This window comes from Nomascus leucogenys, chromosome 10, assembly GCF_006542625.1.
Source record: "Nomascus leucogenys isolate Asia chromosome 10, Asia_NLE_v1, whole genome shotgun sequence".
Lineage (NCBI taxonomy): Eukaryota > Metazoa > Chordata > Mammalia > Primates > Hylobatidae > Nomascus > Nomascus leucogenys.
This window is the reverse complement of record NC_044390.1, coordinates 46,238,360-46,261,549: the sequence shown is the minus strand read 5'-3', so window position 1 is coordinate 46,261,549 and position 23,190 is coordinate 46,238,360. Positions and strand designations below refer to the sequence as shown.

Sequence of the window (23,190 nt, the reverse complement as noted above, 5' to 3'; positions counted from 1 at the left end):
AGGAAGCGATCTCAGGAGGAACCAGATCTCAGGAGAACTTACTCACTATCATAAAAACATTACCAAGGCGGGTAGTGCTAAAAACCATTCATGAGAAATCTTCCCCCATGATCCAGTGACTTCCCACCAGGCCCCACCTCCAACATTTTACAACTCTCTACATCACATTTGAGTGGGGACAGAGACCCAAACCATATCAACTGTTTAGTCTTCTGACTAACTGGGGAGAATTTGTCTGGGCTTCTGCAGGGACTGTAAGGTAGTCATGGGCCAGATTAGCACAAGAGCAAAACTTTATATATCTTTGAAGTCAGGAACAGGACACATTGCTGTATTAAGCAAATGGAATCTTCTTCCAGCTAACTCTTTCTTGAAGTGTTTCAAAACTGTCTAGCTCTGAATTTCAGATATTGTACTCTTAGTCTCACAATTTCCAGTTGATTTCTTTTGGTGATTCCCATTTTCTACCTAAACTCCTTATCTTGTCATCTATTTTCTTAAATATATCAGTGTAGTTATTCTAAAGTCTGTAACTCTAGAACTCAATATTTGGATCTTCTGTGGGCCTGATTACATTAGCTGTTGCCTAATTTTCTGTCTTTGTTTTTACTCATTTGGTCGTATTTCCTGGTGTACCCGGTAATTTTTTTCAAAGGTCAGACATGGTATATACAAATTTTAGAGATGCGTTTTGGCTCTGTATGAGAACTGACAAACAGGAATGTAATGTGAACCACCCATGTCATTTAAATTTTGTAGTAGCAACATTAAATAAGCATGAATACATAGTTAACTATTTTTAAGAATGTATTTTGTTGTATTTAACCTGGTATACCCAAAGCATTATCATTTGAACAGCTAACCAATATAAAGAGTATTAATGGGACATTTTATGTGTCTTTTTGTACTAAGTCTTGGAAATCCAGTGAGTGTTTTACCCTCATAGCACTTATCAGTTCTGACAAAGCCCCATCCCAAGTTCCCAGTAGCCACATGGCCATCAGCTACCCTGTTGTACAGCACAGTTCTGGATGGTGTTATCTTCCTCTAGGGAGGATTTACTTTTGTTTCCACTAGGCCATTAGGCTTGGGGAAGATCACCTTAAGTCAATCAGAAATTGAGCAGATTTTAAGGATTTATTTCTTATCTGTTCTTACTCCTTACTTTGCCCTTTTAGGGGTAACGAATAAGTGTGCAGGGTGCTTATCAGGAAACTTCTGCCTTACCAAGCCCTAGATTCTGGTGTTTATCTTCTTGGTCCCTTGGACTACGGATGTCTCTGCTTTGCTTCTCAGCATCTCATTGGCTGCCATTTGTAAGTTCACAACTATCTCAAGGGGAAAAGCAAAGTCAAAAGCCCAGCATTCTGTGCTCCTTCCTTTTTAGAATCTTGACCTGTCAAGTCCTGGCTCCTTTGATAACTCTATTACACCTTGAAATTATTTATATACACACATACTGGCCATGTGCTGCGGCTCATGCCTGTAATTCCAGCACTTTGGGAGGCCGAGGTGGGCAGATCACCTGAGGTCAGGAGTTTGAGACCAGCCTGGCTAACATGGTGAAACCTCCATCCCTACCAAAAAATACGAAAATTAGCTGGGCGTGGTGGCGCATGCTTGTAGTCCCAGCTACTTGGGAGGCTGAGGTGGAAGGATCGCTTGAATCCGGGAGGCAGAGGTCGCAGTGAGCCAAGATCACGCCACTGCATTCCAGCAAAAAATTGGTTATATACACACAAATACACATCACTATTTTTTTCATGCAGCTTTTCTAGTTGTGCTCAATAAGACAGTTGATTTGTTACAGGCTCTTTTACTATAGCCAGAAGTAGAAGTAAAATAACGTCTTAAATAACTAAAACCAGATTTTCCTCCCCTGTTTGGCAATCAGCACTGTTTCAGCCTTTGAGAGAAAACTTATTTCTTTACTTCTGACTCAGCACACCAAAATCTCTGGGGAAGAAGATTATCTCCCCAGTTCTAAGGACTGGCAAATTGAGGCATCGTAAGATTGTGCCTCGCAAGAGTCAGGCCCAAGATCCTCCGGGCTTCTCCCTGCACTGTCCTACCAGCCTGCATGGCAGGGAGGTTTGCTGACCTGGTATTTGTACTGGGAGCTCCTGAATACCCCTCTGTGCAGGCACAGGCACTGCATATTCTATATGAAGTGGCAGCAGTGGCCATCATTCCAGGCAAGCTTACAGTTTCACAGAGATCAGAGGCACATTCAAAGGACACTCATTTCTTATGCAGCATTTACTGAGATATTGTCTTATACCAGACCTGGGTTAGGGCCTTGTGTCAGCAGCAGAATGCCATCATTCACAGCCCTGCTGTTGGGGAGCACGTCTCCTGGGGCACATCCTGGTTTGGTATGAAGGCCCTATCTGGGACATAGACACAGAATGCTGTGGACACATGAAAACCCTATGCGGCTGTACACATTCCCACCTGCGTAAGTCTCTAGTTCAGCTTCAGTATCGCTTAGTTATCTCTGGATCGGCAGCTAAGACCTTATAATATTTCAAGTATAAAATATTTAAATAAAACATTTTACCATGTTAGTGAGATAAAATCTTTAGCATTAACAGAAATTTTACTTTTTCACAAAAATGGAAGTTAACTGAAACTTACTTTTAATACACTACGTTTAACCCAATCTGTTTTGCTTCTCAAAAAAGAAATCAACCTGTGTTTTCTTGAAAGAAAAGCAAATTCCATTTTTTTTCTGTTCTGATTATTTAAAAAATAGAAAAAACTCCCAGACATTGCTTACTGCATGAAGAATGCCACAGTTTTAGTTTATCTCCTTTCAGCTTTCTTCCTGTGCCTAGCTTTTATGGAATTGTAATCTTACTGTCATGTGATTTCTGCATGTCATATACATGTAATATATATGTGTAGTATGAAATTTTTTCTCATGTTATTAAAAAGTATATGTATAAATGTATGGCTACACTAAAATATCATTATATGGTTATTTACACTATTGTTGAATATGTCGACTGTTTCCAATTTTTTTATTATTACAAATATAATACAGGGAATGTCTTTGAACATAAAGGCAGCTCCTCTTATTCCCCCTTCACCCTCGTGCTTTAGAGTATTTCTCTAGGGAAGACCACCAGAAATGGAATTACTGCATCAAAGCAATGGAATATTTACATCCTCTTTCACTTAATTTTAAGCCTCAGATTTACTCCTCAATGGGAAGTCACTTCCCGCCAAATCTCAAATCCAAGACAGGAATTAGGTGGCTTCTCTTGGCCGAGATGTAATGCCTGTCCCAAGATGAGGAGACCTAGAGGAAGGCAGTAAAGTGGGGCAAATCTTTGAAGGTGTTTGAGGGGTTGGTCGTGGATGGAAAAGAGATCCTGATTGCAAAGCCAAGGATAATAGTACAAGCCAAAGGAAAGCCTATTTAATGAGATTGGCCATGCACTTGCAGGAAAACCTTTTGAGAAAAAAGCACAGCAAAGTCTGCGGGACCACCTCCCTCTGCAATGGCTATGTTGATGGGGGCCATTGCTGATACGGTGTGGGTGTTGGATTTTGGGAACCGAATCCTATTTTAGATGCATTGTGAGCTGAATCTTATTTTAGATTGACTCATGTAAGGAACCCCGTGGTGACTCTATAAATCAGAAAGTTCGTTTGCATTGCAAATCGCCCTTTCCTAAGTAATCTTCAGCTCCTTAATTTTACAAATTGTATATTGGAAATCTTTTATTTCTGTATATTGGTTGTTGCAAAGTACACTTGGAGGACACTTGGGGCCCATTTCAACCATGGAGTTTGGGGGTCTTGTTGCAGTAAAGTTCTTCTAGTCAATCCTTCCCTGGGGTTTGAGGACAGTCTGTCCTCCATCTCTGGTGGACAGCTGATGGCATTTGCCTTCCAGGTTAAGCCCCAGTGAGAAAGTCACTGCCAGGACCTGCAAATTGAAGGAGAAATGGACCTCAAAAGCTTCAGAGGAGACTGAAATGTGTTGGCTGATTAGAAGGTAGAAGGTCAGAGAGAATAGAGAAAACTCAAGGCGTGAGCTGAGCCTTGGGCTCTCATTACGGAGGGGAGGCTGAAGTTTCAGAAGGAAATTTTGATCATCAGAGGTGCCTGTAGGAGGTCCTCGACTCTAGCAACAGATTAGATCCCACTGAGAAAGGAGAGACTGTTGTGCTGCAGACCGGTTTTCCAGATGGGTTTCAGGAGATGATGCAAAGGCTTTGTCTGAGGGTGAGATGGATGAGTCAGTCAGTGCCTTCTTTGAGTGGATCAAATATCAGTAGACTTGGATCTCTTTGTCCTGAGCACCTGAGTGAAAGAGGCTGTGTGGGGGGTGAGAGCCCAGCTCCCTGAGGGACACAACTGAGGTGTCTGTCTAACAATGGCCTCAGCACTGAGGCTTTCTCTTATCCTTTTATGTCAACTCCCAAAGCCATGGAGCTGAGCCTTAGAAACATTGTTCAAAAGTCATATCATAAGTTATGACCTTTCTTGAAGTATTTATAATGACTGATTGGATTTCATAAGTAAAGCCAGATTTGCATAAATTAATAAAATATTTCACTGGGTAGCATCCTTTCTCAAGTTATTGGGGATCCTGTGGTGGGGGGACGGGTGCTTCTTCTCTTGCTGGGTTCATGAATCTAACATTTCCACTGGGACTGTGTCCTCCATCCCAGCCTTGGCTGCTGAAAACTGTGCTAAAATGTCACTGAACTTTGCAAGTTACTGAATTTGCTGGGGTATTACTTAAATCTCCAAACCTAATTGGAGGTGGATGTGAGAGAAACACTCTAAGACCCACACTCGACTTGGGAAGATTGGGAAAGAGTCCCATGATGTCACGTCCCTGCTGGGGCTTGGTGGAAAATTTATACAAGTATCAGTAATTATTTAACAATCACCTTGTCCTAAACTTTTATACCATTTATACAGTGTTTAATTTACATTGATTTCTTCATTTTACATGTAGTAATTAATTTTGTCTTACTGACAGATGATTCTCAATGACTGATTTCAAGACACATTCCGGACAGGTACTTTTTAACCCTTCGTTTTGCTTCAAAAAGCCTTATTCTACTCTGGGGTTCTGCCAGCTATCACAAAGCAATTTCTGGAGGGGGGGTCTTGGGGGACCAACCTGTGTGGAAGCAGGGAGGTGGGAGGTGAGTTTTCATGCAGATTGTATGTTCACTTAGGGTAGCTTTGGGTGGAAGATTGGGAGTTGGGTTGGGGAGGTGGTGCTTAAATCTCCCCCAGTTAACCCTTTTCGCCTCTTAGTGAATATTGCTTTAGGCCATGCTTGAGTGAACTCCAGGATATTAGAAAAAATTTTCTTTGCTTTAGAAAGCAAAGTAGAAATTCCCAAATTCAATTTGAATCAAAAATCGGGGGGAAGTGATAGAATGAACCAAATTGAAAGACAAACATTTTTTGTTATTGATGTCACATTTCAATCTCTGTTACATGTGTTGTAAATGTCATCTGTCCGAAGGTGAGAGCTTCAGAGACAAGTGTTTAAAATGGCAGTGGAGCCACAGATAACAAGTGAGCTCTATGGTTTAACTTTACTTGTTCAAGAAGTGCTTGTCCACTTCAGTTGTCCCTGGGAGACGTTGGAAGAGGGATCTGCAGTCAAAACAGAGTGGGGTGCATTTTGATCTGCTATGCTTAGCTGTTTCTCTTTATATATATATATTTTAAAATTTCCTCCTTCCTTTCATTCTTACTTTGTAATCTCTAAGTATGAATTCATAACTATTTGGTTTAAAGTATGTACATCTCCAGAGTTAAAATGGAGAGAAAGCCTATAGTGGACATTTCTTTTTTTTATTATACTGTAAGTTTTAGGGTACATGTGCACAACATGCAGGTTAGTTACATATGTATACATGTGCCATATTGGTGTGCTGCACCCATTAACTCGTCATTTAACATTAGGTATATCTCCAAATGCTATCCCTCCCACCTCCCCCCACCCCACAACAGGCCTCGGTGTGTGATGTTCCCCTTCCTGTGTCCATGTGTTCTCATTGTTCAATTCCCACCTGTGAGTGAGAACACGCGGTGTTTGGTTTTTTGTCCTTGCAATAGTTTGCTGAGAATGATGGTTTCCAGCTTTATCCATGTCCCTACAAAGGACATGAACTCATCATTTTTTATGGCTGCACAGTATTCCATGGTGTATATGTGCCACATTTTCTTAATCCAGTCTTTCATTTGTTGGACATTTGGGTTGGTTCCAAGTCTTTGCTATTGTGAATAGTGCTGCAATAAACATACATGTGCATGTGTCTTTATAGCAGCACGATTTATAATCCTTTGGGTATATACCCAGTAATGGGATGGCTGGGTCAAATGGTATTTCTAGTTCTAGATCCCTGAGGAATAGCCACACTGACTTCCACAATGGTTGAACTAGTTTATGGTCCCACCAACAGTGTAAAAGTGTTCCTATTTCTCCACATCCTCTCCAGCACCTGTTGTTTCCTGACTTTTTAGTTATCGTCATTCTAACTGGTGTGAGATGGTATCTCATTGTGGTTTTGATTTGCATTTCTCTGATGGCCAGTGATGATGAGCACTTTTTCCTGTGTCTTTTGGCTGCATAAATGTCTTCTTTTGAGAAGTGTCTGTTCGTATCCTTTGCCCACTTTGTGATGGGGTTGTTTGTTTTTTTCTTGTAAATTTGTTCGAGTTCATTGTAGATTCTGGATATTAGCCCTTTGTCAGATGAGTAGGTTGCAAAAATTTTCTCACATTCTGTAGGTTGCCTGTTCACTGTGATGGTAGTTTCTTTTGCTGTGCAGAAGCTCTTTAGTTTAATTAGATCCCATTTGTCCATTTTGGCTTTTGTTGCCATTGCTTTTGGTGGCATTTCATTAAAAATTTTTTTTGGGGGGAATCAATGCCTTGGTGCCTTAGCATCACAGGATATGACTATTATAGGACGGTCCTGTTATTATTAATGAGGAGGACATGTATCCTTCATTTTGCAACTTTTCATCCTCAGTGACCTTTTAAATATGGAAACTGTTGAAGTCACATTTTAATATTAATGAATGATGTAAAAGGTAAATGAAGTTCAAATTATTCTAATACCCGCATGTTAGGATCTGTGTCTATATCCATATCTTCTCCATAGGCTTGTCGTAACTTTATAAGTGGCAAAGGGATTTGAGTGCGAAGCCCCACAGATGAGGGCCATCTGCTAGTGGCTGCAGTCCACTTAGCGGATGGCACCACCCTGCAGCAGGGAGCTTCCCATCTAGACACGTATGTTCTGATGCTTTCGGTCATTATTCTGACCTAGACATTCACCAAGAATGAAGAAACATTCGTTTGGCGAGCAACATGTCTGCATTTTGGGAAAGTTCGCCATGCCGTTGCCCAGCCTGGCTTCTTGCTGGATAAGCTTTGGGTTGGAGCCCTGAGGACAGCAGGTCTCAGATCTAGTCATCGTCTTCTCCAGCCTCCTGCTACTGCATTCTGTAGTTCTGTCGCCCAGTGCGAGAGTTTGGCCCCTTTGGGGATTTCTGCCATTATTTTTTCAGAGAAGGTATTCAGCTCTGGTTTGGCTTGCAGCAACAAAGGTCTTTTTGTGTCTCACGATTCCTCTCCCCTCTGCCCCTTCTTTCATCCCTGTGGCATCTATTATTACCGTAATGTGACTAAGGGGGCCTTTCCCCCGTCATGTGACTCCCCAACTGTCCTGGTGGAAAATAGTATGTTCTCTTTTCCTTTACTTCCATCATTTCCACCTAAGCACAGCATAGCAGCCTCTGGGGAAAGAAGCGTGAGCCTGTGCACACATGTTCACGACTGTGTGTACACGTGTCTAGGAGCATGAATGTGCACAACGTGTGTTTAGGCAAGAGTGCATCTTTGCAAGGTGTGAAGGTGTGCTCATGAATGTCCCTATGTAATGTGTGAATGTGTGCATGTGCAGGCATGTGCGTGCTTCTGCGTGAAGCCGTCAGTGTGTACGTGTGGATGTGTGACTTTGCCGGTCAGTGGGCACAGCTGTCGATCATGCACTGTCCAGACCACAGTGCTTTAGTTCCTTCTAGACATTTTCTCCATCGTTATTTGTGTTAATTACTCAAATGGCAGTTAGTGGCTCTGCCCCCCGTTTGGTCACAGTCTCGTAGTATTTGAGGGATGGTCACGTATTCATCAGATTTCAATAAATCCTTTCCAATATTATTGCCCTTGTTGTATCAACTGGTGCCTGCCCTTCAACGTTACACCTGCAGGAGAATTCAACCACATTTGGGTGCATTTCCGAAGCAAGACCATTGATGTTCTATGTTTAAAAAAATTAATTAAAAAAACTCAGATCTCGGGAAATTCCAGCAGTCAGTCTCCTTTTTTTATCCTAATCTCTTCACAGTAATGCTCACAAGTACCCTTGGTCCAGACAATTCTTCATTCATTCTCCACCCCCCACCACACTCACACCCAAACTCCCTACCGCTGGAGATTAGTCCTTTGTGAATCAGTGCACAAAAGCTTTCTTAAAGTCCCAGTAAATTATACCCCTGGTTTCCCTCTTGAATTCCTTTTTGTTACTTTTTCAAAATATTCTATTAGTTTTGTTACGTATGATCTCCCTTTTGTGAATCCATGCTGAATATCTTTAATTAAATCATAACTTTCCCTATTTTGTCCCTGATTAGTGTTTCCAATATCTTCCCCACTGCTCAAGTCAAGCTTACTGGTGTTTAATTTCTTTGATCTCCCTTAGAGTCGTTATTAAATATAGGTGTTGCATAAGGGCTCTTGGCCACTGGTGCTTCTCCTGTTTCCCTGGGTGCTTTTAAAAGGTATTTGCTAACCGTTCCCCTGTTTCCTTGCCTCCTCTTGCACAAATTCTAAGATGGTTCCCATCTGCTCCTGGAGTTATCAGTCCTTAGACACTCTAATTTCTTTCTCACCTGTTCTGCTACTAGGCTGATTTCCTTCGGAAATATTTTCCTCTCCCTGGGAAATGCTTGTCTGTTGCTGGCATCTGCTTTCGTCTTCCCTTTATGGACATGAAAGCAAATAATTTATTTTTCATTTTCTCTAGAAGTCATCATCCCTCCTTCCAATCACCTATGTTCTATGTATGCCTCCTTGTGTTTTTAAAAGAGCATTATAAACCCAATTCCAGCACCTCCTTGCTAAGACCCCAATTTGGAAATGGTATTTCCTTTCCAAAGGGTTGATAGCGTCACCAACTTTTAATTTGGGGCAGGGAGTGCTGACCCTTTGCTAGCGAAACTGTTTTGGATGTCCCCAGCTGTTCTACAGCAAGCAGCATGAAGTCTTGAGGCTTCCCTGACAACTGGTGCAAGAGGGACCTGGCCCCATCTCCGGGTTTTAGGGAGCTATAAAGTTTCCCACGTGTCGCTTTGGAAATCTCTCATCTGAAGTCAGCTTCAGCCGGGAAGTTTGCCTTCACTTTTCTTCTGCTCAGTGCCTCCAATTTTCCTCACACCTGAGGGATGCATCGGTTCTCCTATGGCTCGCTCCCATTCAGGCTGTACTGTGGGCTCATCCTCAGATGGAATTTCCTTCCTTTTCTGCCTGTGTTCCCAGGACACAGACCAAAAAGGGCTGCCCCGTGCAGAAGGTGCACACTCACGGGCTTTCAGATGCTCTTAGCTGCAGGTGCCCTGTCAAGGGGCTGGGCCCACAAGAAACGGTTCCGAGTCCCCAACCTGCGGCCGCGTGGAAGCCTCCTCAGATGGCACTGTTCCTCTCAGCTTGACCTCATTTCCTTTTCCAGTACAACCCAGATCTGTGTGCTGAGACATCACTCTCAGGTAGTAAATTCTACACCAAATCGAAAGGCCAAATCCTTCCTGCAAACCCACAGGCGCTCGACCTACATCACACCAAGGAGCCTGGCCCCGATGGCTATCTCAGGACCCCTGGGCAGGGGCGGCAGAGGTGTGAGCCCCCACCCCTCCAGCACCAGCTACTGGCCTTCTGCAGGAGAGCAACTTCCCCAGATCAAGTGGCAGAAACGACATCAGCCAACGTTTCCACAGAGTATGAGTCATAAATAGTCCTTTTGACATTGTTTCACATCAAAAGGCAAGCAGCCTGTACTGTTCCCCGTCCCTCATCCCTAACACAGAAGTGCCTGAAATTTGCCCACAAACAAGGATTTGAAATTTTAAAAGCTCAATAAAGATAGTCAATAGACACATTCGAGTCAGTTTTTAAAAAGTGTTTTTAACTGGGTCAAATAGCATGTTACTTTGGGAAAAAATAAAGATCATTTAAACTGGTTCTTTCAGTTCACATGTTTTTGTAAACCGATTTCCTGGTGCAGACCTAGTTCAAAATATCATCCAGCAGTGCTGATGATAAACAGGTGGGCCCAGGGTTTCCTCTGAACTTTAGGGGGTTCTTGTTCACTGTTTCTCCGATCACTGTTTCTCCACTGAAAGAGTCTATAGTCCCTTCACTTCAGGGCGATGGGGTAGGATGGCTGGGGTCCTGATTCCATAGTTAACCAGGATCAACCCTGGGTCTTGAGCCACCTTGCTGTATGCCCGATAGCTGCCCCAGACAGGGAGGACAGTCCTCTGTCAGCCTCTGAGCAGTGTTCCAGAAGAAATTTATAGATGGACTTGGTGAGCAAAAAGTGAGAGTCACAGGTGCTTCATAATAATTACTTGCACATTTCCAGAATCGGACATTCTGTCATTTAATAGACCTAAAACTAAAAAGCTTTTGTCTGTGAAAGGTGACCAATAGAAACAGCATTTGGATTACATGATATCCCATAACTTAATCATATGGCTCTTAAGAGGGGGACATACACAGCTGTGTCTCACTAATATGCATGCAATATGTGTAAACTGATACGCTTTAATTCTAAACTTGTTTTTAGCAGGAAGAAAAAAGCATTTAGATGAGGAACATTAAGATTCAATATTAACCATTTTTTCCCCTTTGGGCAAAATTATTCATCACTTGATATTTATTAAAGCAGCATTTTGCCATGTGTTTTTTTTTTTTTGCCATTGTGAGAGGCATCCTGCTACTGATTTTCCAAACATCCTCAAAGTTATGTGGCAAAGTGAAAAAGACAGGAACAGCCAGTAGCCCCTTTGGGGTCACAGGAAAACAATAGACCTGAAAGATACACACTTGTTCTTTTGAAGCCCGAGAGTCATCCTAACCCCTAGGACCTAGTGACAGGGGCAAAGTTGGAGTAATTAATTTAGAAGGGGGCTGACTGGTTTTCCACCTCTCCTATTAAACATATTTGATTTGCCTATCCCCTCTGACTTTTTAATTGTTAGTTTATACTGGTTTAATCTGAAATATTTAAGTATATTTGCTTTGATAATCTTAACTTAAAAAAAAAACTAAGACAAAGGAATTGTAGATTAGAGACTTTATTTTCAGGGCAAAATGATACGGGTAAGTGAACATCAACTGACCAGAAATTATTTGCTTCTGTCTGTTAGACACGTAATGGAGTCATTTAACTAGTCAAATTAGGAGCTGCAGAAATGCACCATGCTTCATTACTGAGTTCGAATGGGCACCATTTTACATTTACGTCAAAAATTATCTCATAGCAAATTAATGTTTTCATTGTGCAGCAAGGCTGAAGCTATGCAGTGTTAGCGGCATCTAGAGGCCATTGCGAAAATACTTCAAAGGGATGATCTGCAAACAAGGACAAAACGATCAATAGATGAGTGGTAGTGGTGACAGCCCTGACCCCGTTTGAAAGTAAGAATAGTCATTGAATCCGATTGGCTGTCTTGGTGACCATATGAAGCTCTGAGGGGCCATGACGGTTTTCCTAAACTTGGCCTAGAACTAAATGTGCTGAAAGAGCCCCAAAGATTTCTCTCCTTTTCTTGTTACTCTTTAAGTCCTGAAAATATCTGTTTTTGTTTTGTTTTGTTTTGTTTTCACAGTTTGAGTTTGCTTTTTCTTTTACCTATGGGCTTACATTATATCAGAATCTTATATTTTAGCTGATGAGCATTTATGTAAATAAGCAAGGAGAGATTTTTTTCCTCCCACATTGTAAATTGGCATCCTTAGAATCTTTCTTTTGTCATTGGTAAAAACTTGCTGTCCGTAGAAAGAGGCAACACATGACACTGTTTCATCTTAAAAAATACTGAACTGGGTAAATCCTCCGTCCAAACAGATGATCAAGGTTGGTTGTTGTCCCAAGAATGTCAATCTCCGCTCAATTTAGCGAGAAATCATTTTAAATGAAATAGCAAAGCCCTCCCCAATGAAAATATGTGTTAAAACGATCTGCAAGTCGTCAGTGACTCTGGGACGTTGGAGCATACTGTCAGAGCAGAAGCAAAGGAGAGAATGGAAGCATATAAATAGCATTGAGAACTCGAGAATATTTCAAGACAATATTGATGTCTAAAATATATGTGAATGACTGCATAATGATTGAGGCAGACATAATTCAAAGTACAGTCAGAATCTGGCCTCCAACTCAGAGCTTTAAATTCTCCAAAAGACATCTGTTTGCTGAGAAAGCCTCACCAACAGCTGCGCCACATAAAGGGGAGAACCTGGGATAAGGTTGGGAGTTGGCAGGTAGGGGAGCCTCACAGGGGTTAGGTGGGGTCCTGGAGGGCGGGCGCCCACCTTCACTCCACAGGTATTGGAAGCGGGGCTGCTTTGGACAAAGGTGAGGGAGGTGCCTGTATTTCCTAGAACCAAGCAGCAAATGTTGCCTGTGTGTTTCATCAGAAAGCGCCCCAGTTTTCAGCATCTCCAAAGGCCCAGTTGGGCACTGCGCCTCTTGGATGTTGACAAGAAGATTTGACGTTACTTCTCTGGTCCTTAACTTTGTTTACCCAGCTGCTATTCTTCCGATACTTAACTCTTTCACCTTGCAGAAAGCAAGGGGTAGGGAGGAAGGCAAGCTCCAGGTGTGATTTTTCAGAACAAAATATAATGCTGTCATTTATTTTAAAAAAAGAGAATAAGCACGAGGAAATTGAATAGCACCCATTTCACGCTTAACTGTGGTTCACAAATGATAGTTTGTAATTAAAATGCTGTCTGCAAACCTATTCTGCAGACCCCAAAAGAAAACTTCCTCAGAATGCTATCAACTCTCCAGTTTCTGTAAAGATGCCGTATTTTCAGATTTCAAAGAGAGGATCTCCTTTTGAAAATAAAGAATTGTTGGGTATCATATGAGCCTGCTAAGTACAGCATTTTAAACCCACGCTGTGTTGAAAAATTCAAGAATTTGGCAGTGACCTTAAGGCCACAGATAGGATAATGAAAAATGGGGAGATGAGGGCAGTGTCTGAAGGAAATTCTCTTTTGTTCTAACAGAAGCTTTGTGTGTGTGTGTGGCTTAAGCAAGTGGTTCAATAGAATTTCTTTGAAACAGAAACAAAAATGCTAAGAGCTGGTTACAAGTACTCTGGTCTTCTTTTCTCCTTAAAATGCAGGAAGAATTTTTACCTCTTCTCATGAATCTTGTCTGCTGAAACGTCTCAGTCTTCATGTTATGTTTACCAAGGCCAGGCCGGAGGATCCGATAATTTATAACCATTCCTATTGGGTTTTATGTAATAACTTTGGAACTCATATAAAGTAATGATCCACAAACTCTTTTAATGTTCATTATAAAATATGAAATATTTCTCAGAACCATTGCAATTATGTGACCAGACATAACTGTTTCACACATGAGTAAATACAGAGAGGTTTAACATAATTTTATTATCTTCCTGTCTTTTCTTCTCATTGATGTGATAATACTGTTTTAATATTTTTCTAAAGAAAAGTTAAGTAATTTTAGAATCTCTACTGAGGCCCGCTTTATTGGCTTTTGTAATAGAACTCTCAAATCTAATTGTATTTATGCTCAGACTGACACCACTAAATGTCGTGAATGGAAGGGAGATGCCCCCCAAAGCTGTGTGTTCTGTAATTATCGATAGATGTGTCTCTGCTGACGAGGCCTGGGGATCTGGGGAGAGTCAGGGAAGTAAAGCCGAGATGGCAGCAGGCATTTCCGCCGTCATCCTGAGGCCCCCGTGGATGCAGAGAGGTGCTTTTCTAAGGAGTGAATGAGCCCCGTCGTTCCGTAGGACTCACCAGGAAACTTTTCCCCCTTTACTGTGTGTGCTGTGTCTGCCTCTCCTGGGTCTGGAGTCAGAAGCATGCAACTTCTAGTTTGGCAGAAGGCTGATCTCCGAAGGGAATTTTCCTGGGCTTCCTGTCCTAGTGATCTGAGCTGAGTGGCATTGTTCTGGTTGCTTGACCTTCACCTGGGGCGTGGGCTTGGGGTCATCCATGGTGGCTGTAAAGTCTCCTGCAGCGATGGAAGCCAGAGAGGGATTATTCTGGAAACCCACTTCTTACTCCCAGTGTGGGCAGTGGAAGCTGTAACACCAAGGCGGGGAACCCAGTGACAGTGCTGCATCCACTCTCGATGCCCTATCAGAATCCAGGATTCTCCCAGGACTGAATGGCAACTATTTCTAGCCTAGCAAGGTTGGGTGGAAACGATTAAACATGAGGGAAGGTTGCTGTTATGTGGGCATTTCCAAGTCCTGGAGAGGAGATAGGGTTTCACCATGCTCGACTCTTTTATCTTTCTTGTTTTTAGACAAGTGTTTCTCAAAGTCTCATGTGCAACCAGATCCCCATGGATCTTGCTATGATGCCGATTCTGACTCAGTAGTTCTGGGGAGGACCCTCTATTCTGCACTTCAGCTCCAGGGTCAGGGCTGTGCTGCTGATCCAGGGACCACACATTAGCTCTGGGTGTAGCATCTGTCTTCTCACTGCACATCTGCTTTCAGGGAGACAAGCAGACACAGGGCATGGAAGGTTAGGTGGGGCCCTCTGAGAGGCCTATGAGGACAATGAAAACTTGAAGAGTGGCCTGACGGCTGGAGCCAGCTCACAGTTGTGTTTTGTTTGACTTGTGCGATATTACACTTTTGCTTTCAATTGGTTGCACACAGTTTAAAAATGAAAGATTTTTAAATTTACAAATCCAGGCTTTCAGCTTCTCTTGAAAAACTAGAATGTCCGGGACAAGAGACAGAAGAGAGGCGAGAGTCACTCCCTTAGGGAGGTGTGGCTCTTCCCTTCTCCGCCAAGGGGTCCTGCCCAGCCTGTCTTGCTCATAACACAAGAGTTTGCAGACAGGGAAGTTAGACCCCAGGAAAAGAGGGCCACTTCCCTGGCACACACAGGGCGTTTGCAATGGTAGAGGCTGCATGCCCCCCTGCTGCTGGCTCTTGTCTGGAGTTCGGAGGAATGGAGAACTCTTGCCCCATCAGAACCCAGGATTCACCTGCGTACTTTAGCTCTGCCTTCTGGCAAGTGCCGTCTTCCTCTTTGAGGAGCTGTTCCTTAGCTCTCTAGTTCTCACAAGCAAGCCACTAGAGAGGGTGCAATTCCCAGCTAATTAAAGGTCTTGAGATCCTCCCCTCCCTGTCGCCGATGCTCCTTTGAAAGGAGAGGGCTGTGTGAGAAGTCTCCCTGGCTGCTACCTGGCAGCAGGTGTGAACCAAGGGCTGGTGCCCAGGCTGCGTGGGGCCCAGTGGGGAGGGAGCCTGACCTTCATCTAGGTACATCCAACAGGTGTGACTGCCAGGCATAGTAGTCACCCAGTTCCTAGGTGGGCAGTATTGGGGATCGTCACAAAATCTGGAATGTTCATTAGTGCATGCAATCATCTGATCATCTTCTCACTTGGCCCTCTTCACTCCTCACCACCCCCCTTATTCACCATATCCCCAGTCTCTCCTGGAAACTGGTGGGTTGTGTTGGAGTCAGATGTGGCAAAACACAGCCTAAGTCAACATTTGTTGTTTCTAAAGCGAAAGAACTGTGGAATGCTTGTATTCGAAGATTTCTCCATGACTGCAACTGGTTGAGTGATGAAATAAAGGTGAAACCAAAAAGACCTTCCTGCTTCCCTGGGTGGTGGCTATCTAGGGCTTTAGTTCTTTTAACCGGGTGATTGTTGCTGTAATGGGTCTCAGTGCTATTGGGGCGCTGACTGAGGCTTGTTTTTTTTCTGCATGAAGACCAGGAACCCAGTGCCCCCGAAGGCTGGTGGCTTAGGTAAATTTGAGGGCTGGCCTTGAGGCAGGCTCTGCTGAGCTCTACACTTCAGCTGTGTCTGCCACCCTCCCCCCCAAACGCCCCCCATGCTGGGCAAAGCCACTGTGCTTACAGCATTGACTTTCTTTATCCCCAAGCAGCATTCAGGGCTAAATTTTCAGAAGTTTTTATTTCTGAATGCTGGTTAAAGGCAGGATCTTCTGCTGCCAAATTTCTCAAGCTGTCACCTGCACAGTGAACAAGTGAGGAGTGGCCTGAGGCATCTGGCTGTGCTCCTACAATGAAGCACTCTGTTCTTAGGGACTTTAGTACTGGGTACATTTAGGGAGTTAGGAGGACTCACAGGACACTCAGATTGACAGCTCTCAGCATTTGGCTGCTGGTTGAATAAATCTCACACGAGTTAAAATTTATACATGTTCTCCCATTTACAAGATGGAGTAAAATCAGCACTTAATGGGTCTCGTAGAGTATTGCAATGACAGACTGCATAGGGGTAGCCAGGTGACTGCAAGAGCTTCCTGCTGTCTTCGTCATCTTCTCAGATAGCTTTGCTCATTTCTGTTTGTGAATATGAATAAAAGAATCTATTACATGTTGCATTCAGAGAAAATGGTATGTGGTACCCAACTGTGGCCACATGCAAGGGGAATGCCATACTGAGAACCCAGCATGCTGATTGGTACAGGGAGCTGGAAGTCACTGAATGGGGAAGGGCTGGAGAAACTGAGGTTGAACTCAGCCCTCACTTCAAAGGAGTTTGCCGTCAACTCAGAGAAACGGAGCTAAACCATGCAAGCCACATTGCTACCCAAGACATGGGTGGGAAGGGAATGAGGCTGGGGAATAGGGCAGAATTGAGCTGGGCCTGCAAAGATGGGAGGGTTTGGCTAAAACCTAGGATTTTACAGATTTATCCAAGGGAGGAATCTAGCAATGATCTCCTTTTGCTCTTTAGTGTCTTTTCCTCTGACTGGTTAAAGATTCCCTGTTCATGTTGGCTTGGTGGCTTACACCTGTAATCCCAATGCTTTGGGAGGCTGAGGCGGGAGGATCGTTTGAGCCTAGGAGTTCGAGACTAGCCTGGGCAACATAATGGGACCCCGTCTCTACAGAAAATGTAAAAATTAGCTGTGCATGGTGGTGCACACCTGTAGCCCCAGCTACCCGGGAGGCTGCAGTTGGAGGATCACTTAGGCCCAGGAGTTTGAGGCTGCAGTGAGCTGGGATTGCACCATTGCACTCCAGCCTTGGCAACAGAGCAAGACCCTGTTTCATAAAAAAAGAAAAAACCCGCTTTCATTGATGTCTGCACATATTTGAAAGGGCTCAAAAATGAGGCAAGTTTTTGCTTCTGCAGCAACATAGAGTTCTAGAGTCCTGGAGACCCTCCCCTTGGTTCTTCTCCAGTGCTGTCCTTGGTGTTCCTCAGAGGAACAATTGCCTGGTCTTCTGAATTGGGAACTACTTAGAATAAAACGGCTGCATTTTATATGATGAATTTAATTCTTTTCTAATGAATTTTATCAGACTGCTTTTTGGAGCACATACTGGAATATGGCAGTGCCGGACCATTTTCTAGCATAAGAAAATAAATTAACTTAGGATTGTGAAATCACATTAAAACAATATGAAAACTCTGCCATGCTTTTGGTTATCCCCTTGGCTGGTGCACACTGCACCATCTCTACCCTGCTGGAAATGTGCAGTCACTCTGTCTCCCTGTGCCCTGTGCAACGACGCTCATGGAACTGTTGGCTGTCAATGTTGTTGTGTGTACAACCAGAGCAGTGAGGTTAGTTCCTCTGCAGCACACTCTCCAGAGAGTCAGAGGATGTCATTCCCATCTCGTCAGGGACACAGTCATACATCTGCTCTCTGGTCTGTGACACCTCACTGTCTACTTTGGCTGTGTCCCTGGGCAGCAATGCCTGTCATCATTTTATGAGGCACAACAGAAAGCCTCGTTCACCCCTGACACTGCGGGACACACAAGGCCACCAAGGCAGTGTCATTAGGTGCCCCTGGACTTGGAGGGCCTCATTCTGATGTTTCTGCTCCGCACGGGGTCAGTCTGAACCATGGAAATTGCAGGGGAGATGTGAGGGCTGGGAGCATGGCCTGACTAGAAATTGAGAACCTGCTTTGAAGGCCTTTCTTTCCTTTAGTTATCTCCTTTACAAAGCCTCCTTCTCCTGGAGTTAATTCACAGACAGTTGTGGCCAGCCCTTTTGCAGGGACACTAGAAAGAATCAGCAGGGTAAATATTTCATCCGAAACCACAGAGATGCTGGCGTTGCTGGTGTGAAAAGTGGAGAAAGAATACACTCAAAGTATGTCCCTGCATTCTCCCAGTGACATGTCTTGACCACATGTAGCCAGCTGGACCCTCCAATCCAGGAGCACCTTAGAAAGTCAGCGGCATCTAACAGATTGGGGGAGAGTTCTGGAGAGGGTGCTATGTGGGTTTAAGCTGGAACGTGATGTCCTGTAAGTCACCAAAACTGCCTCAGCTTTAGTATTCTCTGTGTAATGACTATGAAAATAGAATCTACCTCAAAGAGTTAATCACTCTACAGACTTGGAGAGTCCACAGGCAATGAGGCTTCAGGGAGATCACTGAGAAAGCAGCAACGTCCAACAGGCAGCCGCCAGGAGACCCTGTGCTAAAGCCACCTCTCCTGTGGCAGCTAGAAGACCAAACTCTCTCGGTATTCCTGCCACTGCTCCGATGACGTCTTGATCTTTCCTACTGACCCTGTCTCCCCTCTTTGCTCTTCTGGAACTCCTCGGGGCTCAGCCCCGCTTCTCTTTCTCTTCCCCCTGCACTCTCTTCCTGGGAGGTCTCATCCTTCCTTGCAGATTTCACGCCTCTCTTCTGCCGATGATTCAAATAGGCGCTTGCAACTCTCTTATCTTCTCCAGAATTTCTTCTCTGATGTTCTCTTTGACTTCTCCACTTTGACATCTCACAACCTCAAACCTTGCAGTTATCCTTGATTTCTCCTCTCTCTCCAGTCCACCAGAAAGACCTGTTAATTCCATCTCAAAAAGAAATCAATCCAGAATCTTCCTTCCCTTCCATCTGCACCCTGAGGAATGGGCGTCATCTCTTACCTGGATTATGCCAAACTGATCTAACAGATCTTACCCAAACTTTTTTACACCCTTCAGCTAGAAGGAACTTCTGGAAATGTAAATCAGACCATATATCTTCTTGTTGAATACCCTTCAATGGCTTTCCATTTCCCCCACCCTTTTTTTCCTTCAGATCGTGTCTCACTGTATCGCCCAGGTTGGAGTGCAGTGGCACAATCTCAGCTAGCTGCAACCTCTGCCTCCCAGGTTCAAGTGATTCTCCTGCCTCACCTTCTGAGCAGCTGGGACTACAAGTGTGCATCACCATGCCTGGCTAATTTTTGTATTTTTAGTAGAGACAGGGATTCACCATATTGGCCAGACTAGTCTTGAAGTCCTGACTTCAAGTGATTTGCCCACTTTGGCCTCCCAAAGTGCTGGGATTACAGGTGTGAGCAACCGTGCCTGGCGTTTCCGTTCCCACTTGATTAAAACCCAAGCTCCCCTCAGCACAATGCCCAGAGTGATCAGGTCACTGCCCAACCTTCAACCTCATCTCTCAAGCTCTGCTCCAACTCACAGATCTTCCCTCCGATCGTTAAACACCCCCAGCTCTTTGCTGATACCTCAGGGTCTTCGAATATACTGTTCTCAATGCCTCGAATGAATGACAACCTCTCTCTCTCTCTCTCTCTCTCTCACACACACACACACACACACCTGGCTTTGCCTGGCCAACTTTTTCTTATTCTTTGATGATTTCTTACCTTCCACTCAAAAATGGCTATTCCTCTGTTATTCCCTCTCTGGGTCCCTTTTTAACTTCTTAGCAGTTATTAAAAATTATGTGTGTTTGACTTCTTCCTCTTTTTTTTTTTCTGGTCTGACTCTCCTACCAAACTGAAAACTCTAACCAGTCACAAACTATATCTGTCTTGTTCACAGCTTAGCCCCCTTCACGGACTACAGTGACCAGCCCAGAGAAGACATTCAGCACATATTTCTTGAATGCATAAATGAGAAAATATACAGAGACATAAACTTGCTAACATTTGTCCTAGTTGGTAGGTACATAAGTAAACATTCATTTTTACTCCTGTTTAAAATAGGTTTCTTGTATCTGGACAGTTTGTCAGCTCTCAGGTGGGTCCATTAGGGATGTTGAAGTTTTGCTGTCAGGAAATCTGACTTTACCATTTGCATGGGGATTTCTTAGAGATTCTTGAACTCTTGGGCAAAGCTGGTGGTGATGCAGTGTATTAGTCCATTCTTGCACTGCTATAAAGGAATACCTGAGACTGTGTAATTTATAAAGAAAAGAGGTTTATTTGGCTCACAATTCTGCAGGCTGTACAGGAAGCATGGCTGGGGAGGCCTCAAGAAACTTACAGTCATGGTGGAAGGTGAAGGGGAAGCAGGCACATGCTTCTTACATGGCCAGGGCAAGAGGAAAGGAGGGAGGTGGGAGGTGCCACACACGTTTAAATGATCAGATCTCATGAGCACTCACTCTTGTCATGACAACACCAAGGGAGATGGTGTTAAACCACTAGAAACCACCCCCGTGATCCAATCACTCCCACCAGGTCCCACCTCCATCACTGGGGATTACGATTTGTATTAGTCTGTTTTCAAGCTACAGATAAAGACATACCCAAGACTGGGTAATTTATAAAGAAAAAGACGTTTAAAGGACTTACAGTTCCACATGACTGGGGAGGCCTCACAATCATGGTGGAAGGTGGAAAGCACGTCTGCATGGCAGCAGGCAAGAGTAGAAGTGTCAGCAGGGGAAATGCCAGGCGCTTATAAAACCATCAGATCTTGTGAGAACTCACTCACTATAAAGAGAACAGTATGGGGGAAACAGCCCCCAAGATACAATTATCTCCACCTGGCTCCACCAGATTATTACAATTTGAGGTGAAATTTGGATGGGGACACAGCCAAACCATGTCACTATTTGACATGAGATTTGGGTGGGGACACAGATCCAACCGTATCATGCGTGCAAAGTATGGCCTATAGAGTGAGCACTTGGACTCACCTTTCTGCAGAGCCTGATCATGTTCAGTCTTTGCTCCTACCCTGTTTGACACAGGGGTGTGTGTGTGTGTGTGTGTATGTGTATGTGTTTATCCTCTTCAATAGATATCAACGATTTCATAAAGCCCCATCTATACTTCCTTTGAAAAAGATACAGATGACTAGTCTAAGGGATTTGTTCACAAATGATAGTGACAGGCCGGTCACTCCGCCTATTCGTGGAGAAACAATTGTTGTTTTCTTGTCTCTGGAGACCTGCAGATCTGGTTACTTTTGAAGATAAACCAGGCAGAAGGAAGGAAAACCCAAATGATGGGAATCCTTCAACAGCCATGGCAGCGTGCAGTTTCAGCACCCAGGCTCTCCTTACAAAAACGACTGAGTGTCGGAGCACGCACCTTTCCGAGAGACGTTGTTTGACTATTTTACCTAAGAGCTGTCACAAAGAAGCCATCTCTGATGTTGGGAAATGCTGTGATGTTGACACCCCTGGTTCTACATGGATCCCTCTCCAGCCTGTCATCTCCTTGGCAGGGTGGAAATAAAAATATATGTATCATTTCATCCCGGGGACTCTGCTGTTAAAATATATAAATGAAAGAAATTGACTTCAGGCCTCAAAATAAATATATAACACAGTAAGAACTGATTAATAAATATCTATCACCATTATATTTCATGATTTCCCAAAGATATCTGAAGAGCACTTAATTGTTACTGAGTAATCAATTATTCAATTAACCTTCTTCTCATTGAATATATATTTGATACAACTTTTTGAAGCTTCAGCTTTAAAAGGTTCCTATCGATTGAAAGTTTCAAGGCCATATGGCCTGAGTATTGGATTTGTGCCATCATGATTGACAGTAGCGGCTAGTAATCACATGCAAATATTTCAGATGGTGTGAGTTTCAGTGAGGAGGCCACAATGGTGATGCTCATCTTATAGATAAATATATTTATGTGCACGTGCGTACATATACATACACAAAATCTCTGCCTCATACATGCTCTGCAGCAGCCTTCTGCATTTACACATGGCGCCTGTTTCCTTTTGTGCAAACATTGACCAAATACAGGCCCCACTCCAGACGTGAGCCCAGTGTTCCGAAGAGTAACTGCATCATCTCAGAGGCCACCCGATGATTCAGTGATTGGAATTTTGGAAGTCTTCTATTTAAACAAGATAAGAGACCAGCAATGCTCTCAAATTCAAAAATTAAATTGCATGAGGCTTGGAGTTGCAAGTTGAAAAAAAATCATTTCAATTCAAAGGAAATCTTTTCTGCTCTGTTTTGCTCTGGTTTACTTCTCTAGACTCTTCTTAGGCAACCTTAGGTGTGTAAGAGACTACATTGACTGCATCTCTTAATTTAATCTTTCTTCTGATGATAGATTTTTGGGTGAGTGTGCAGAATTGAATAGTGGTCATGATATCCTTGTGTGATATAAGTCAGCAGATGCAATGCAATGTTCAAGAACCCTTTGTGGTGTCCTGCAAAGGAAAAGGCTGGTATAATGGGTTTGTAACCCATCCCTAGAAATATGTAGTCCTGTGAACACTGTGTTATTAATATAAATAGGTGCAAGCTTTTCGAGGACCAAATAAAAAATAAGTATCAAATAGGTATAAAATGTGTGTTCCCTTTCACCCAGCAATTCTACTTATTGGAAGTTTTTCCAAAGAAAATTATCTGACATGTCGGGGAAAGACTTTCACATAAGGATATTAATCAACACATCCTTTATAACGAGGGGAAACTTAGAATCAAACAACTGACAAGCCCAAGAATAGGGGTGAAGCTAAATTAGGCACTTCCACGTGAAGAAACACCATGTAGCTATAAAATTATATTGCAGAGGAATAATTAATGACAGGGAGAAACATTGATATTACCTATAACATTTAGTGAAAAGCTGTGTTTGAAGCATACATTTTATAAAAACATTAGATAGTTATGCCTA

General features: G+C 43.4%; 1 protein-coding gene across 10 annotated transcripts in view; it reads left to right on the top strand.

Moving 5' to 3' along the window:
* The window catches only part of ZNF536 (zinc finger protein 536), a 487,537-nt gene that overhangs the window by 413,442 nt on the left and 50,905 nt on the right, over positions 1 to 23,190 (top strand). For 2 of the 10 annotated variants that reach the window (XM_030820276.1, XM_030820274.1), the window contains one exon: positions 5,003 to 5,042. The exons of the other annotated variants lie outside the window; for them this stretch is intronic. In XM_030820276.1, the coding sequence (XP_030676136.1) occupies positions 5,003 to 5,016 (14 nt within the window). In that variant the 3' untranslated portion in view covers positions 5,017 to 5,042. The remainder of the gene's footprint in view (positions 1 to 5,002; positions 5,043 to 23,190) is intronic. 10 annotated transcript variants of the gene reach the window in all.